The following is an 18,311-nucleotide window of genomic DNA, read 5'->3' as shown; positions in this document are numbered from 1 at the left end:
AAAGGGGGTCCAACAAAACATCAGTGTGATTCTTCTTTTATGCGCCAACAATGTATTGGAACACACTGCTAGACTTGGTTTTAAACATTCACAATTCACACAATACTTTGAAGAGTCGCAGATTTATAGTTTTACTTAACCATTACAACAGTAAAATTCCTTTTTTGTTTTTTTTTATGAATTTGTGTTTGATTCCAGATTGATATTCAAAGATAATATAGCTTTTGTGCTGGTAGTCCAAAAATGATAAAACGTATCATAAGTTCACAATGCTTAGACAACAGATACTTTAAACTTACTGGTTAAAAATATATTTTTTTACATACTGATTCCATTGATGGGCTCTTAATCTGCTGTATGTTTTCCCTAATGTATGTTGTAGCATTTAAATAGTTTTAATTTCCTCTAATTTGAAGAAAACAAATCGGTTTAAGTCTTTGGTTGTCATGAGAGTTTTATTTGCTCTGTGTTATCATGTTTGTCTTTTACTTGTGTGCTTTGCAGTATGTGTATTTGTGTATCTATGGGGCATTCCTGACTCAATAAAAGAAAGTAATTGGATTCAGCTTATGACACACTGTTTTCCCACAATGCTGTAGAAATAAACTTGACATTTAATCTGTGTTGTATAGTCGTTTCATGAAGATCAAAAACGAAATTATGTAAGCCAATTTCCAACAAAGAAAAATGATAAAACAGAATGTCATACCGAATTTAAAGAAATAATAATGAGAACGTTATTTGATTTACTTCGTAACCCGAAATTATGTCTTTGAATCGTAAAAATAATGATAGCTTTTTAAGGAAATGTGCTTTGATCTTTATTAATACGTTTTAAGAAACGTTTAAAAGGTCTGTTTACGGAAGTCCGTGAACGTTACTGTACAGCGACCTCCTGTGGTCATAAATGGAAATGCAGTTTTGCCCAGCATCGCCACTTTACGTCAGTCAGGTTTTATAGCGCTTGCTCGGCAGGTTTTCCCTCTTATAATACAAATGCACCATACCATGAAATAAGTCAGCATCCTAAATCAGCTCAGTTGCTGTTCAAAGCGTATTAAAGGATGTTTATGAGTCAGCGATGAGCTCACGCTGGACAGATCTGAACTTAGGGGCGGAGTTTCCGCGCGACCAGCAGCAGTACCTTGGCTCATATTTGAGATGTTTTTGCCCTCCCCTCCTGGAAGTCACATGGGCCTCTCTGCTCTCCCGTGACTCTTTGTAACAAATAACAGAGGGGGGCGAGGCGTGTCGGGACAGATGTGCTGTTATTGGGCAGCCCATTTCCCACATCATCCAGCTGTCCGGAGGTAACTCAGCCCCGTCTGGAGCCCCTTCCTCCCACCGGTCACATTCTGCCCGCTGGAGCGTCACCTCTGCGCCGCCGAGCAGCGCGCGCACACACGCACACACACACACCCGGCATCAGCGGTGGAGCCCCCCGAAACGAGGAGTCCGCAAGCAGGAAGTGGATGAGGCTGAGCGGTAAGCTTGTCACACTCGTGTTTGACGAAACCTCAAAGGATGCCTCTGGTTGCAGACATCCTGGGTGTCGCTGTCAGACTGAGCAATATTGCTCCAATTAGACGACCTGCACGATCGTCCCGGCGTACGGCGCCGGCGCGGCAACTTCCTCCCCGCTACCCTCGGAAAGCGTGCACAAGTTTCGTCACATTTGCGCTCTTCAAAGACGTAAACTTTTTGTTTATTTATTCGTTTGTTTTTATCCCCGCCGTAGCGCCGCCCCCTCCCTCCCCACGCCGCGTGCATGCCGTGACGGAAGCGGAGGTTTATTTTGGAGCTGCAGGCACGTTCACGGGGCCTTTTGGATGGATGTGCTCCGTCTGCAGCTGCATCATAAATTCAGTGCGTCACCATGCAGCCTCCCGCAGAGCGCGCAGCCAGCAGCATCACCCTTACAGGGAAGGAAGCGCAAGACGAGATCTTCAACTTCCCCTTTTCAAACGACACTTATAGGTCACAATGAGTCTGAGCGGTTCCACAATAAACCTTCGTGCGCATCCACGAATACAAGCGAGGAAGCCTCCACGGTGCTAAATGTGAATAGATGCAGTTGTTTAAATCACTTTTTGTTTAAAAGTCCTAAATAAATTCATCTTTCATTGTAGCAGCAACATCTCACACTGAAAAAAAAAACAAAACATTTATTCAGTGACAGTGGAAAATCCCATGGTACATAGGATTTAGGTCTGGAGACGGAGATGAGCATGGAAGGATGATTTGGTGTTTTGGATCATTAATCTGTTGAAATAGCCGGTAGCCGTCAGAATCCAGCAGATTTATTAAATGACCTTGTATTTTAGTGCCTGATGTCAGCCACTAGGAAACTTCCCAGAGCCTTCTGAGGAGAAAGGAGCCCACATCATCACAGATCCTCCACCGTACCTAGCAGTGGAAATCAGGTGCTTTACCACATATTCTTCATTTGTTCCGTGCCAAATAGTTGTTGATATGGGTTCTTGTCTGCCTGGAGGACAGTCAGAGGAAACAAGAAGTGTTTTTTTTTTTTTCAGATCAAATTATTATAAAAAAAAGTTAAGTTTGATTAAAGAAATATGGTCTTGATTTTAATTTTATTTTAAAGTTGCCGGTGTTAAAAGGAATCCAAGTGTTGTAGCCACCTTAATAAAAAGTTTCATGTTTTTTAAACGCTTTTTATTGTGAGATTTTTGCTGGATAATTTACAACTTAATTTATTTTAAGGCTTTGTGCTTCTTGAGCAGGGCTGCCAACCAATTAGCCTTCATCTGTACATTTGATTTTTCTAATGCTCCAGCCAGTCCCATTTGTATCGAGTTTTAGAATTTGTTTCTTTTTTTTCTTTTTCTAATATCTATTCTTAAAAAGTAACTAAATAACGAAGATATTGCCTCAGTCGTTCCAAAAGTAAGGAAGAAAGAAAGTTATTGGGCTCAATATTGACAGGAACGAGGAGAAGATATCCGTGTCTGACTCTGCTTTCCCCGTCATGTGATTCCTGTGGCTGAGCAGCTCGCTGAGCATTTCACCTGCTCCGCTGATCACACACGGCAACCTCCTTGACAAAGAACGGGCCGAGGCGTGGTGCTCCGATGGGGCGAGCGCTCTCTGGCTGGGGTTTGCATGTGAAAACAAACAGGCTGCCGTGAATCAGATGACTGAAAATACCAACCTCAAGTGCGAGCGGGCGCCTTGATTGGGAAGCGTGACGTGAAAAGCTCGACTCACAGGTTCTCCCTGTGGGCCTGTCGGGGCGGCGCTCCCTGTCTTGGGCAACGGTTTTTGCGTCCGAGCACAGAACGTGAAGTCATACTGAAATATTTAAAACGCCACAGAACATAGTGAGGTCTGACTTATGATGAGCTGCGGCTCTTCAAAAAAGGAACCACTGTGTGTGTGTGTGGGGGGACAAAAAAGAAAAACATACCTACAAAAGAATTTATGGGTTTAACACGCTATTTAAGGCCTTTATTTTATTACAGGGCAAACAGAAACATCTCGTAAAGCCTTAAACATGATTATGGTTTCGTTGTTTTTTTTGTCGGTTTATCACCAGCCGTTGTAAACTAAACAGAACCACGCTGTTGTAAAAACCTGTGGAGCGTTTCTTTATTCTGTGTTGCTGAGCTTCACTGCAAAAGACTTCTGGGCTCTGCTGCCCTATAAACACCATCTCTTAGTCTGCTGCCCTGCAATAACTTTCCTACATCCTTTGAAGACATCCGTGGGTTTTAATTGTAATTTTTTTTGTGATCAACCAGCACAACGCAATGGGTGAGTGTGAAGAGGAAGTGAGTGATGGGTTACAGTCGTCTGAGAAGGACGAGGTGCATGTGTAACCTGCCCCCCCCTGAGGCAATGCTTTGCAGAGCAGCCTTTCGCGGCTGCAGTTGCAGCTGCAGGCGTTTTTGGAGTATGTCACTAGCAGCTTTCCGTGTCTAAAGATTGATTTGTTTGACAATTCTTCTTTGCAAAAGAAGGATTTTAACCAATCATGAGAGTTAAAAAAAAATGTTTTGTTTGTTTGATTGGTCTGCCATTAGGTTCTATTTTTAGATAGCATGGTGTGCAGTTTCATCTATATGCTGATGACTATCAAGTCTACTTCCCTGTGAAACATAATGGTTCCACTGAATCTCTGCTGGACTGTCTCAACGACGTCAGACGATGGAGGGCACTTAATTTCCTTCATTTTTAATGAAAAAAAAAAAAAGACTGAGGTTAGGATTTTTAAATCTGGTGGTTCTAGAACCCCCCCCCCCCCTTTTGATTTTTTCTCTTTGGCTCCATACCAAAAATCCACTGTCACAAACTTAGGGGTGAAAACGGACCCCTGCCTGAAATTTGACGGTCATGTCAGCGGCGTGGTTAAGTCGTCTTTCTTTCAGCTGAGGCGCCCGGTCGAAAATCAGACCCTTCCTTTCTAGGCCTCTCTTGGAGACTGATGCTCGCTTTTATTACTTCATGTCTGCATTACTGCAACTCTCTTTTTACCAAAGTTAGTCAGGCAGCCCTCCGGTTTTGGCGTCCCCTCATTGGTTTCAGTTTCAAAACCATTTTAAAGTTCTTCTTGTCTCTAAATGGTCTTAGCCCTTATTTGTCTGAACTGTTGCGCCTTTATATGCCATCACGTGCTTTTAGATCGTCCGACCAGATGCCTTTAGCAGTTCCAAATACCTTTTTAGAAAGCCAGTGAAGGTCAGGCACTCCCCATCTCTTTCTGTTTAAAGAGATGGGGAGTTTTTAAAACTTGTTTACAAAGACATTTTTTTCTCTTTGCCTTTCAACCCAGAGTGAGTCTTAATATTGCACTTTTTTACTTGTATTCTGTTTTCTCATCTATTTTACTGTTTTATTGTTCTTTGTTTTTATCTTTGTGCAGCACTTTGGTCAGCTGCTAGGTTGTATTTTAAGCACTTTAGAAATAAATATGGTATTTTTTGTACTTTGCGTTCTACTTTACATAGAAGACTTTAACCAGTGTTGCTGTTGTATTTAAGTGATTCAAGCTGTTTTATTGTTGCTTTTAGCTGTACTTTTGGGCTCTTTTTGCTGATGGTAGGGGAACCTTTGCCAGAAGTCTCGGGTACTTTGAACCCTCTAAATGTTCTTCCCTGTCCCCGCTGAAGAACAGAATCCCCACATCATTATGCAGCCACCACCATGTGCCACTGTGGGTAAAGTGGGTCCAAAGTGATATACAGTGCTACATTTTCCTAGCCTCGTGAGACCATCCGGATCTCGCGAGCTTTCAAGGTTTCACTCGCAGATCAGTCTGGCTACTCTCCGTTAAAGAAAATTTGGAGCCGTTCACCAAACGAACGTCCAATCAGCGTTGGCTTTGAGGCGGGTTGAGGTGTGACGCAACGAGAAGCGTGACAGTTCAGTCTAAAGAACATGGCGGCTTCAGCCGATGAAACTAGCGTTAGCGTGGCTATTGAGCAAGTTTTATCGTAATTACAGAGTATTTCTTTGCTGAGCTAACGAGCCTTTACCTGCAGCAGCAAGAGTAGCTTGGCTTGTGGTTGTGTTTTCGTCGTCGCTCGTAACAGAGCGACGACAAAGCATGTTGACGAGTACGTCATATGCTTCGTTGATATGATTGGTTTATTTGGCCCGTCTATCACCAACATAGGCCAATCAGCTAACCAGTATTTTCGCCCCTTCCCAAAATTACTTCAACGGAAGGTTTCCAGATGGATATGCGAAGCAAATCTATCTGGCGGCGTCAGGTTAACATTTTCCACCCAAGCCGAACAATTCATGTTGGTCTGACCACCTTTTTTTTTTTTTTTTTTTTTTTTTTTTTTTTTTTTGCTCTGTCCCTTACAAGTCTTATGACAAACTGTAGAGGAAACATTTTTAGCTTTCATCTGCAACGGCATCTTCCTGCTGTTCCATAAAGGGCAGATTTGCGGACTTAGTTGTCTTTTGAACAGATCTATCTCAGTCCTTTGTGACTCTTGGTGCATGTTTTTGTGTTGTCCTGCTAGAAGGCAAAACCAGTCAGAGCTACTATAGAATGGTTCATGGCGTCAGGATGGCCCAAACAAAGTCCAGACATGAATCTAATAAAGAATCTGACTTGAAAATTGACTTTAGTCACACTGCACCCAATGTGACTGAGCTTGAGCTTAATCATTTTTCTTCTGCATCACAATCATACCCTGCTTTGTGTTTGTCTATCAGATTAAAACCCCAATGAAATCTATCGAGGCTTGTGGTTGTATCATGATCAAATGTGATCGCTTTTGTCAGCCACTGTAAATAGAGAACCTTTTACGTTAACAGAAGTAGATTTAAACTATATGCTCATAAAAAGCAACCAGTGTCTGTCTTTAGCCCAAAGCTTTCACCCAAATACTCTCTAGGACTACTTGAGTTTAAGTCCTGTTTTGCTTCTGAATCTTTTTATTTGTTGCACGGTAACCTCTTAATTGTTTTTCTTTTATCAAACTCATTCAGAGACTCAACAATGAACGGTGTTTATTGAATGTGATGTTCTGATGTGTTCCACAGCCCATGCAGAGATTCCTATCACAGACTCGTGTCTGTTTTCAATGCTGTGCCTCCTCAGGGCACAATAAACACAGCCGTTCAGTGTTCATCCATCTGACGTCCCTGCTGATACTTTTCCATACTCACCGAATCTTTTATCATTGTGGGGTACAGCATCTCTGTCTATACCTTAAGGTCATTTATCTTCTATTTTCTATAAGTTAAAACTCAGTTTTACATCCTTAAAAAGACGTTAGATAAGTATTTGACTGTTTATCCACATCAAGGTCACCAGCAAGCAAAATTTCTGTTTACAGCCACACAAATGTCTTTGATAAACATTGCATTACCAAGACATGCAAACATACCTTTTATCTAGGCTTTTATTCCCTAGTTTTCCTCTTTCGGTTCTCTGCCACTGAGGCTCTGGAAGTTTGGATGGGCACTGCACATTGCATGGCGGGAAGCTCATAGTGGCCTCTAGGGAAGGCCTCAAGACCAATAAATTTAATCTGTTTTGCATTTGTAAGTAACAATTTCTACATAAAGATATATTATTAAAAACTGTTATTTAATCCTGAAATTGCATGTTTTTGTTGCTATATTCATATAGAAATCATCTTTTGTACAAAGAAGTCTCTAATTGCTCTTCGGGCCCCCTAGTGGTCCCGGGACACCAAGCAGTCACTTGGCCTGCTTATGTAAGCCCTGCAAAACTGTCAGGCTGGACTAAGACAGCAATTTATCAGTGAAGCGGCCAAGAGGCCCATGGTAACTCTGGAGGAGCGGCAGAGATCAACAGCTCGGGTAGAAGAATCTGGGTTCTATTGTAGAGTCTCAAGAAGAAAGGTTCTGGTGTAAGAAAAGCCACAAGAGCTCCTGTTTATGTAGAAGACACCTAAGAAGAAGGTACTCTGGTCAGATCAAACCGAAAATTAACTTTGGAGTCTACATGCCAAACACTGTGTGGTGAAGAAAAGTTATGCTGCATATTACCCCGAACACACCATAATTGTGTTGGCAGCATCATAATGAGGGAATGCTATTGTTTAGCATGGACTTGCAGGTCAAAGTTGTTGAGAAGATAGATGTAGTTACATACAGGAAAATCCTGAAAGCAAACAACAACAAAAACACAAGACTGGGGTGAAGGTTGACCTTCCAGCCGTACGAAGATCCTAAACATGCAGTCAGGGCCACAATGGACTGGGTGTGGAGTGAAGTTTTTTTTTTTTTTTAGAATGGCTGAAAGTGGAAACCTTAATTTTTGTGGGAATCTGTGGCAAGACTTGACAATTGTGTTTCAAAACCACTCTCCATCAAGAGTACCTGTGCTTGAGATATTTAGCAAAGAATGGGCAAAAAAAACTGAATAAAAGCTGGTAGAGCTATAACACCAAAAACAGAACAGATGCAATTGCAGCAAAATGGAGGCCTAATTGTGCATTCCAAACTTTTCAGATTTTTCTTAGTTAAAAATAAATTAAAACCGTATGCAGTATGGTTTCCACCTCACAATTATGTGTTAATTTGTGTCAGTCTGTCCCATAAACTCCACAAAATAGACATTTTACTTTGCTTCTGCAACATGACGAAATGTGAAAAAGATTAAGGGTGTATGAATCCTTTTGCAAGGCACTGTAATGTTTCCTTTATGTTATCTTTTAATGATTATTAGTTTTCAGAATAAACCGATTTTTTTTTATTTTTTTAATAAGATCTTCAGGGTTTCAGTATTTCTTCGAATGAACAGTTTTGGATGTGGAGTCATTCGTTTTGTTCCGTCTGCAGAAGTATTTTACGGTCTGTTTAAACCTTACGGCCCACGCGCGTTAACGTGCCGCCTCTGTTCTCTGCAGCCATGGCAAGCGAACGCTCCCCTCTGATCACCTCGGGGGTCTGCGGGCTGACCCTGACGGCGGGGCCGTGCGGATCGGCGTCGGACTCCCCCCAGGAGTCGGGCCCCGGGAAACCAGAGCAGGGCCCGCGACGCCTGAACACCTTCTTTGGCGTGATGGTGCCGACCATCCTCTCCATGTTCAGCATCATATTGTTTCTGAGAACAGGTGTGTGGCGTCAGGCTCAAAGGATTTAGAGAAATAAAAAAAAAAAAGAAGCTTCGGTTAGGTGTAAATGTTGCTGTCTGTGAAGCGTGTGCAGCAGAGCTGAGCCGCTGTAACCCGCAGCGGTGTGATCTCCCCTTTTTGCAGGGTTTGTGGTGGGTCACGCGGGGTTGCTGCAGGGCCTTTTAATGGTGGTCGTTGCCTACACCATCATATCTCTCACCCTCCTGTCCATCTGCGCCATCTCCACTAACGGCGCCATTCAGGGCGGCGGAGCCTACTGTATCCTTACCAGTTCTAAACACATGTGCTATTTATTTTAATAGTTGCTGCCACTCGTAAACAAAGCATCTTTGATCAAATGATTTTTAGACATGATCAGCCGCTCTTTGGGACCCGAGTTTGGCGGAAGCATCGGTTTGATGTTCTTTCTTGCCAAAGTCTTTGCGTGTGGAGAGTATGTCCTGGGTCTTGTGGAGGCTATACTGGACGTATTCGGAGCAGATCCCGGTAAGCTGGTGTCCCCTCGTCCATTTTGCAAGTTTCCAATCATGAGATGTCCAACCTGGGGTTAAGGCCTTTTTTTTAATTTTATATATTTCAGAGCTCTCTTTGTCTGAAGGGTGGCGGGTGCTCCCTCACGGTTACTGGTACACGGTTCTGTACTCCTCTGTGGTCCTCCTGCTGTGTCTCTTCGTGTGCCTGGTGGGCGCCCACATTTACTCCCGCACGGCCTTCGCCATCCTGCTGGTGGTCACCGTGTCGCTGCTGTCCGTCTTCGTCAGCACCGTGGCCGTCAAACCCAAAGACTTTGTCATCCTGCACCAGGGGCCCGGGAACCAGACGCTGCGCTACAACGCCAGCTACACGGGTTTCAGCGCCGCCACGCTGAGGAACAACCTGGGCCGTGAGTCAGGATGCTTGTGAAGAAAGCTAAGGATGTAAACTGCACTTTTTAATCTTTGTTTTGACTATGTTCTTTTTTTTTTTTTTCCCCATGCAGCTGGTTACTCTTTGGACTACAGCACCAACTCCGTCATGTCGTTTGCTACCGTGTTTGCTGTCATGTTCACCAGCTGCACAGGGATCATGGCTGGAGCCAATATGTCAGGTTACAGCTCGTCATTATTATACATGAATAATGTGAACCAAAGTGGAACGGGTTATTGTCTAGTTACATAAGAAAAAAGAAAAATCACTTGAATATTAGAGTAGTGGGGGTTCAAATGCAATTGCAAGCCGCACTTTTCAGATTTTTTTTAAATTCATAATATACGCACACTGTGCATATATTATGCAACATACATGGATGTTTGTGGCTGCTAAAAAACATGAATAAAATATGGACTATTATAAAAATGTTCATAGATGTTTGTTCTCCCTCCACCTATGTCTGAAAGGGGAGCTGAAGACTCCGAGTATTTCCATCCCTAAAGGCACCATCATAGCGGTCTTCTACACCTTCACCGTCTATGTCCTCCTCTTTATCTTAGTCGCCGCCACGTGCAACAGGTGCCGTGACAGTCATACTTAACCGTATACCCTGCTTCGGTTTGGTTAAAATAAATTTAAAAAAAAATCCAATATTTTGTTTTCTTCATGTTTTAGGACCCTGTTGATTCAGGACTATGGGTTCCTACAGCGAATTAATATTTGGTCGCCGTTTGTCACCATCGGAATATACTGTGCCTCTCTGTCAGCTGCGATGTGCGCCATGATCGGAGCTTCCCGCATCCTCCATGCTCTGGCTCTGGATCATCTCTTTGGTAAGCCATAGGAGTTTTTTTCTGTGCTTTTTTTTTTTTTTGAAATCATAAAAACAGTCCTTTATGTGTACATGAGGATTTATTTTTTTTTCTCCTCAGGGTTGCCTTTGGCCCCAGCTACTGTTACATCTAACTCTGGGAACCCTTGGGTGGCGGTGCTGTACACCTGGGGCTTGGCACAGGTCAGCACTGCAGTTTAAATGCAAAGGATGTTGGCTAGACAATTCTGGAAAAATCTAGAAATTTCCTTAATATTTTTCAAGTCTTGATAAGAAGTGAAAAAAAGAGTAGAAAAATATGTTTATCCCATATCTCATTGTCTAATTGTGTGTCCCTTTTTTCTTCCTTTCTTCCTTCCTCCCTATGTCCTTGCTTCTGCCCTTCCTTTCTGCCTTGTCCTCTTTACTTCTTTCCCACATTGTCTTTCCCTTCTTCTTTCTGTCCTTTTTCTTTTTACATTCTTTCCTTCTGTCTTTCCTTCCATACTGCTCTGTCTGCCTTCCTTAAATCCAACCTACCCTTATTTCTTGTTCTACCATTGTCCCCTACGTCCTTCCTTCCTTTCTTCCTCCCTCCCTCCAACGTATCGCCATGTTTCTGTGTCAGTGTGTGGTGTTTGCAGGGCAGCTCAATGCCGTGGCAAGTCTAGTGACTGTTTTCTACCTGCTCGCATACGCTGCTGTAGATCTGGCCTGTCTGGCCCTTGAGTGGGCATCTGCACCAAATTTCAGGTAAGAACATCATTTCCTGTCAGAGTCTCTGTGTCTGTACATTTCAGAAAAGCTGTTATGAATTATTCTGATGCTTTTTCAGCGCATTGTAGCGACCATACTGTTGTTTCAGTTCTTTGACAAAGGAGTTGTAAGAAGTAAAACCGTTATTGCAGTATCCATGTGTGCAGTACTTCAATCGCAATAGCATCAACGGCTGCTTGGATGCAATATGTGATAAGATGTTATATTTGAAGTGTTATGCTTGCGCAATAATATGTTTGGCCTTATTATTGTTTTGCAGCCATGACTTAGAGTTGTATTTATTGCATGAAATTTAGTTAGGCCCTCAGCAGTTTCATGTCCTATAAATTTGAATACACAGTGATTATATTAGCTTTTTGGATTTAAAAAAAAAAAAAGTCTGTCTTCTCAGGGATACCATCCCAGTTTGTGTTTTACTGTGCTGATCTTGTGATGCATGAAAGTCCCATGTAGTCTGAGAAAGGTCTTTCAGATTGAAGAATGTTGTATCTTTTCAGAAGACATGAAGAGCTTCTGAAGGTCTTAAAGTGCTGTTTTTGTTCCAGCAGATCTAGCAACTAGGCAGATTGTGTAGGAATGGCTCGCTCTTAGGCGCTCTGGGAGTTCCAGCATGGTGACTTAATAGGATCCTCCGGTCCTGAAACTTTATCACTACTAAATATTCCACATTTAACTGCTAGTGCGCCTAAAATAAAGGTGAAGCAACTTTCAAAACGAGGAGTTTTTAAAAACCCCAGAGCAGGATCAGGGGTTGCCGAGAGTGCACACAGGTGGACAACTTTCTGCAGTAATAGCTACAGATCTCCAACCTTCATATGTTTAAAAAAAAGAAAAAAAGAATAAGAATCAGATTTATTGGCTAAGACTATGTGCACAAGCAAATATTTTGACTTGTGTTTCACGTGCTCACAGTGCACAGACCTCAGAAATATAAAATTCAGAGGAAATGCATCACCTTACATCACCAAGTGCAATGTAAACCATCGAATGTGGAGAGTTTAAAGAATGGTGATACTAGACTCTTAAGCAAGTACAGACACGGAGAGGATTAGACTGACTGTATTGCTACATGAGTAAAGTCTGGTGCCAAGGGGAATAATGTCTGGGAGCTGACTGGAGCTGTTAATGTTGCAGAATACTGAGACATTTTAGACCATTTCATGCTCCCAACTCTGTGGAAACAGTCCTGGGACGAATCCTTTCTGTTCCAACATCACCGTGCCTAAATGCTGAAGGACACAGATGGTCAAATTTGGTATGAGGGAACTTGACTGGCCTACACAGGTTGTAGTGTTGGACCAAACAGATGAGCTTCTGAGAAATGTTTAGAACCTCCCATAAACACACCGCCTGGTGCAAATGAAGGGTGGGATATTTCAGCTTCACAGGGTGGGCCGACATTATTTAAGGAATGTATTTGGGTTAGTTATTAACGTTCATGTGCATGAAGACCGATGAGGGAATATTTAATCATTTTGGTTTTCTTGGTTCCACATAAGCAAAACGTTTTTGCATCTCTTGACCAATTTTCAGAGTTTTCCCTCCCGCCCCCTCCCATTCTGTCATCCTTGTGTTTAACAGACCAACCTTTCAGCTCTTCTCATGGCACACCTGCCTGCTGGGCATCCTCAGCTGCTTGGTGATGATGTTCGTCATCAACCCCGTGTACTCCTCAGGCAGCATCGTCCTCCTGCTGCTGCTCCTGCTTTTCCTCCACTACAGGTCACCCACAAGCAGCTGGGGCTACATCAGCCAGGCTCTCATTTTCCACCAGGTAGCTGGACATAGCGTATGCACACACTCAGGTAGAAAGTCAGGCGTGCGCCTCCAACTGTGTTGTTTCTTTTTTCTCCTGTGTGTGTGTGTGTGTGTGTGTGTGTTCAGGTGCGGAAGTATCTGTTGATGCTGGACGTGAGGAAAGACCATGTGAAGTTCTGGAGGCCCCAGGTCCTGCTGATGGTGTCCAACCCACGCTCCTCCTGTCAGCTTATTCTGTTTGTGAACCAGCTGAAGAAGGGCGGACTCTTCGTGTTAGGTCATGTGCAGCTGGGGGATCTGGGTAAATTTGTTTTACTTGTTTTTCAAATATTTCCGTCTTTCAAGCCCTCACTCCTACCCACAGGTGCTGTATGAACGACGGTCCCCATCATGGGTACAGTGGGTTGCAACAGTTTTCATCCGCCTTAAACGTTTTCACTCTTTTGTCACGTAGCAGCTACATACGTTAATGCATTTTATTGGAATTTTATTTGACAGACAAACACAAAGAAGTGCACAGGTGTGAAGTGCAAACATAATTATCCGTGATTTACATTTTGTTTTGCATCCAAGACAGTATTATACACGCAGTCCAAAGACGTATTTAGCCCGCTGAATTAATTATTTTTTGGACTCCCTAGAGACAGAACTTTGTCCCATTTTTCTTTGTCCCATTTTTCTTTACAAAATGTCCAGCTCAGTCAGACTGGTTGGAGAGCATCTCTGAATGTCAATTCTTGTCGCGGATTCTCAGTTGGATTTATGCCTGGACTTTGACTGGGCCATTCTAGCACGTGAATATGCTTTCATTTAATCCATCCCAGTGCAGCTCTGGCTGTACGTTTAGGGCCCCTGCTGAAGAAAAGCATTCCCACAGCGGGATGCTGCCACCAGCATGTTTCACATTTGAGATGGTGTGTTCACGATCCGGTTCAGTGTCGGTTATTCTCACTCATAGTGTTTTGGATGAAGGCAGAAAAATCTGGTTTCATCTGACCTAAGCCCCTCCTTTTTTACACCTGGGCAAATTCCCAGTTATACGGGTCACCGCAACAGCAAACAGACTTAAATCGGAGGCAACCCGACTTTCGCTCAGTTCTGAAAAAGTTTCGACACCGATCCTGGAGTCTTTGTCAGTTCTGGCGTCTCGCACTTGAGCAACCTGCAGTTGGTGTGTTGCTGTTTTTAAGGACATGGAGGTCCATCTTCCTAGGCGCATTCTAAATCAGATGCAAATCAATGACCCACCCGTCACTGTTCTGTCTCCTTCACTATGTTTGCCTTGTCTTTTACATGGTTTGTTGGAAACCTTTATCTTTCGAACTCTCTTTCCTTAATTGGTGTTTCACTTAAAATCGTAATAGATTACATAGAAGTTTGAGGTTGTAATGTGGCAAAATATTAACAGTTTAAAAGGTATGTATACTTTAGCCAAGCACTCCAATGGGTGGAGTCATGTGTTGGAAAGTATGCCTCTACTTTTAAACAACAGCATGTTATATTTCCGACGTTTCTAAGGCAACATAACCGGTTTAGCAAGATATGATGGACATGTCTGACAGTTTGCATTTGCTATATTAAGCAGCAGTCTCCTGTTGTATGCATGTATGTATGCATGTATCTGTGTGTGCGTGTGTGTCCGTTTGCTTTAAATCACATGATAAAATGAAGTTCATGGAATATCTAAGTGAAAAATAAGTGATTCTACTTAAATATATTTTGCATACATTTTGAGATGCGCCAGAGATAAGAATCTCCCAATTATCTATTGATCACCTCTGATTGGTGATCAGGAAGTCAAAAGCTAGAAATCAGATTTGTTTTGCACACATTTATTTAATAAATGCACCAAAACTTGCAGAATTCCTGTCATTTTGGATTTATAAAACCCCTGAACTTTGTGTTTTGCTGCACTGTTTTTGTGTTTAACAGAACTAAAATAAAGGGTTAGAGACATGTGGTTTAATACATAAATGGGGATATTCGTTTTAGTCCTTCATTTTTTTGTTTTGACTCAAAACTGATGCTTTGACTCTTAAGCACATTTTTGTCTCCTTACTACTTTTTTCTCTTTTGGGAAATAAATGCGAGTTGGCAGGTTAGACGTCCAGGAAAACCTGAACTTAGCATCAGCCAGGAAAAATCTGACCTCCGCATTTTGACATATTTCCTTTAAGACATCCATGAAGTATCCTTAAGTACAATTTTGGATAACTCTTGATGGTAATCTGTTTGTTTTTTCTGTACCTATATCATAGAAAGATATACGGTGTGAATAAATGCATGCTCTGTATTTCAGACTCCCTGCCATCAGACCCAGTCCAGACCCAGTACAACTTCTGGCTGAGTCTGGTCGATAAACTTGGAGTGAAGGCCTTTGTAGACCTTACCCTGTCTCCCTCAGTCAGACAAGGAACACAGCATCTGCTGCGCATCACAGGACTTGGTAAACCTTTCCCCGCCTCTATTGTAGACTCTTTCATTGTTGTTATCTGCATATGCTGAGTCTGATTTTGTGTATTTGCCTCCAAGGTGGCATGAAGCCCAACACGTTGGTTTTGGGTTTCTACGACAGCTGCACTCCTGACGATTTCTTCCTGCAGGATTCTGCCTTCTGCCGCTCGTCTGTGGGCGAAAGCAGCGAGGGGGAGTATAATTTTGGGGTGGACCTGCCTTCGCTGCAGGCCCATTTCCCTCCCGTCCGACACGTCGAGAGCCCCCGGTGGCTGTCGCCGGAGGAGTACGTCGGCATCATTTCCGACGCCATCAAAATGAACAAAAACGTGTGCCTGGGCAGGTACTTCTTCGAGCTGCAGGGAGAAGGTAAAGACAGCAAAGTCGACGGGTCCGAGCGAACAATAGACGTGTGGCCTCTCAACCTGCTCCAGCCGGGCAGCGGCGACTACCAGGACGTGTGCAGCCTGTTCCTGCTGCAGATGGCCTGCGTGCTCAACATGTCCAGCAAGTGGCGTAACGCCAGAATGAGGATCTTCCTGAATGTGGAGACGGGCTCCTGCGACCAGGGCTGGGTGGACAATGAGGAGACGTTTCGGGAGCTGCTGAGGAAGCTGAGGATCAGGGCCTCCATAAAGATCGTTCGCTGGGACTCTGTGGTGCAGCACTACGCTCTACCAGAGGGGGAGCGCTGCGGAGAACCGTCACCGGGTTTATCCGAGGACTTCCTGTCTGCTGTAAACTGCATGCTGAAGGAGCACAGCTCTCAGGCAGCTGTTCGCTTCCTTTATTTACCTCGGCCCCCTTCTGGTCGCAACCAGTCACAGCACTACTTGGCTCAGCTGGAAGCGGTGACCTATGGATTAGGGCCCACGCTGTTGATTCATGGCGTCACCCCGGTCACGTACACTGACCTCTGAGCACGTTTTGTCTCATTCGAGGATGTAAATGTCACAAAGTCTTAGCTCTCTGTCAGCTTCACTTTAAGAAGTACAAGTTCAGCATTTGATGTTATTTAAGAATGCTATTCTGCAGTATTTATTTGTTTTACCACCTGGATTTTTTTTCTTTTCTTAGAAAATGTCCACATTCAAGTGCCACTTGAAGTTTAATAGGAAAAATTCCTATATTTATATACTTGAAATGGCTTTGTGCTTAAGCCAGTAAATGGCTTTGAGAAAAAATTTGCATTAATTGTATGTCTCCTATGGACTCACAAGAGAAATAAACATGTCAAAAATACAATTTATAATTATAAATTATTTCTTTCTTCTTTAAAGCCACGAAAGGTTGTCATCAACATATAAGTAACTTTTTCAAGGCCAAAAGTTTTAGTTAATGAAGCCATCTGGTTTCATTTTTATAGTACTTTTTTAGACAGCGGGAAATCTATGAATTGAATAAATAATTTGTCTCTGTAAAAATTATGGGGCTATCAACATTAAACTCAATGCGGATAAAAACCCAAGTAATTCACACACACAAAGAAATTAACACAACTTACTATTCATAAATTATGTATAATATAGTGGAAATAAACAGGCAATAAGTTTTTAACAAGCATACTGGAACCTCTTTTAGACTGTATAAAAGTCTTTTTTGGTAGTGGCCACTTCAGTTGGTTTCCTGTATAGAGAAACTGTCTTCATATCTTGAAACTTGTCAGGACCTTTTCTGAGCTTTTAGACCTTCATTTTATAACAGATTTACAATTAAAATTCTAGCCAGTGATTGGTTGGGCTTTTCTAGTAGCTTTGTTTGCTTGGCTGTGTGTATGGGGTCATTGTCTTGCTGAAAAATCCATCCTTTCGTCTTCAGATTCTGATAAGGAATCTCCTGAGACATTTCTATAGGAATGCTTCCTTTATTTATAATACTATTATATTACTATTGCCCTTAAAATTGATATACTGCATATGTCATTGGCTCAGTGTTTAATAAGCTACAGATACAAAACCCAATGTGTTTGTGGTAATATCAGGTGATTTTATTCGAACCACAGTCTGCTACACTTCCAATGTTTCAACAGTTTGTCGGCTGCTCTACCAGAGAAAATAAACCATAGGATTTGTTTTGTGCAAATGTTATATATTCATAAATCTCCAAATCGACACCTGTGTACAAATCAGATCACATCTTGTGTTTCTTTACGCAGAATATAAACCCAATGTGCAGCAGAGGCAACCTGTAAAGAAGAAAACTGTAAGAAGATGGTCACAGACAACTGGAGAAGCCCTGCAGGGTTGTTTTGAGGCTAGAGACTGGGAGGCACTATACCATCCACATGGAAATGACATTAGTACCATTACTGAGCGTGTGACTGATATAAAATATAAAAAAATTCTGTATATATCTGGTGGGGATGGTGGTATCAATTGGATACCACAAGGGATACACGATATATCGGCATTAACATCGGTATTAGCTGATGTTGATCAATTTTTAACATATCAGTATCGGTCCGATAAGTAATACTGGCCCGATATTAACAACCAATGTTTATTTCCATCTAGATGTTGGAAATGTTTCTAAATGAAGCAGAGATGCAACTTCAGCAGTGTGTTCGTTTTTCACAGACACACTGCTGAAGACATGAAAAGCAGTGTGTAAGTCTAGAGTTTAGACTATAACCCACATTCACAAATTCAGTTAGCATAGTTTTCAGTCGGTAAAAAATTGTGCTAAATTTGTAACGTGACTCTCGCCAGACAGATTTCGTTCCGTAAAGCCCCACACATCCATCTGGGATTGCTCCATTGGAGATGTTATTTCAGAAGAAGGAGGAGCATTATTAAAAATCCTTGCATGTGATTGGATAAACCACTTGTCTGTCATCTTTACTGACTTGCTACTTTGCCATTTGGAAGATCAAGCTCTTGCCAAACCTGGTCAGGAAAAGGGCGAAAATGTTTCTGCGAACAAAAGCCTTCAAAGCCGTTCTCTGGTGTTCTTTTAAAGAATTAATATTCAGTAGACTGGACAACATCGATGAAATGGCAGCATCAATGTTAGGAGAC

At 42.5% G+C, this 18,311-nt stretch overlaps 1 protein-coding gene across 1 annotated transcript; it reads left to right on the top strand.

Moving 5' to 3' along the window:
• The first annotated feature begins 1,186 nt into the window (after nt 1–1,186).
• Nucleotides 1,187–16,546, top strand: slc12a9 (solute carrier family 12 member 9). Its single transcript, XM_012867090.3, has 14 exons — nt 1,187–1,485; nt 8,358–8,564; nt 8,709–8,843; nt 8,934–9,071; nt 9,166–9,468; nt 9,565–9,672; nt 9,962–10,073; nt 10,170–10,327; nt 10,427–10,509; nt 10,934–11,058; nt 12,664–12,856; nt 12,967–13,141; nt 15,140–15,286; nt 15,373–16,546. The coding sequence occupies exons 1-14, from the start codon at nt 1,473–1,475 to the stop codon at nt 16,212–16,214; spliced, it is 2,739 nt and encodes a 912-aa protein (XP_012722544.2). The 5' UTR covers nt 1,187–1,472; the 3' UTR covers nt 16,215–16,546.
• Nucleotides 16,547–18,311: the final 1,765 nt, after the last annotated feature.

This window comes from Fundulus heteroclitus, chromosome 11 (assembly GCF_011125445.2).
Source record: "Fundulus heteroclitus isolate FHET01 chromosome 11, MU-UCD_Fhet_4.1, whole genome shotgun sequence".
Classification (NCBI taxonomy): domain Eukaryota; kingdom Metazoa; phylum Chordata; class Actinopteri; order Cyprinodontiformes; family Fundulidae; genus Fundulus; species Fundulus heteroclitus.
This window is presented reverse-complemented; position numbering and strand designations above follow the sequence as displayed.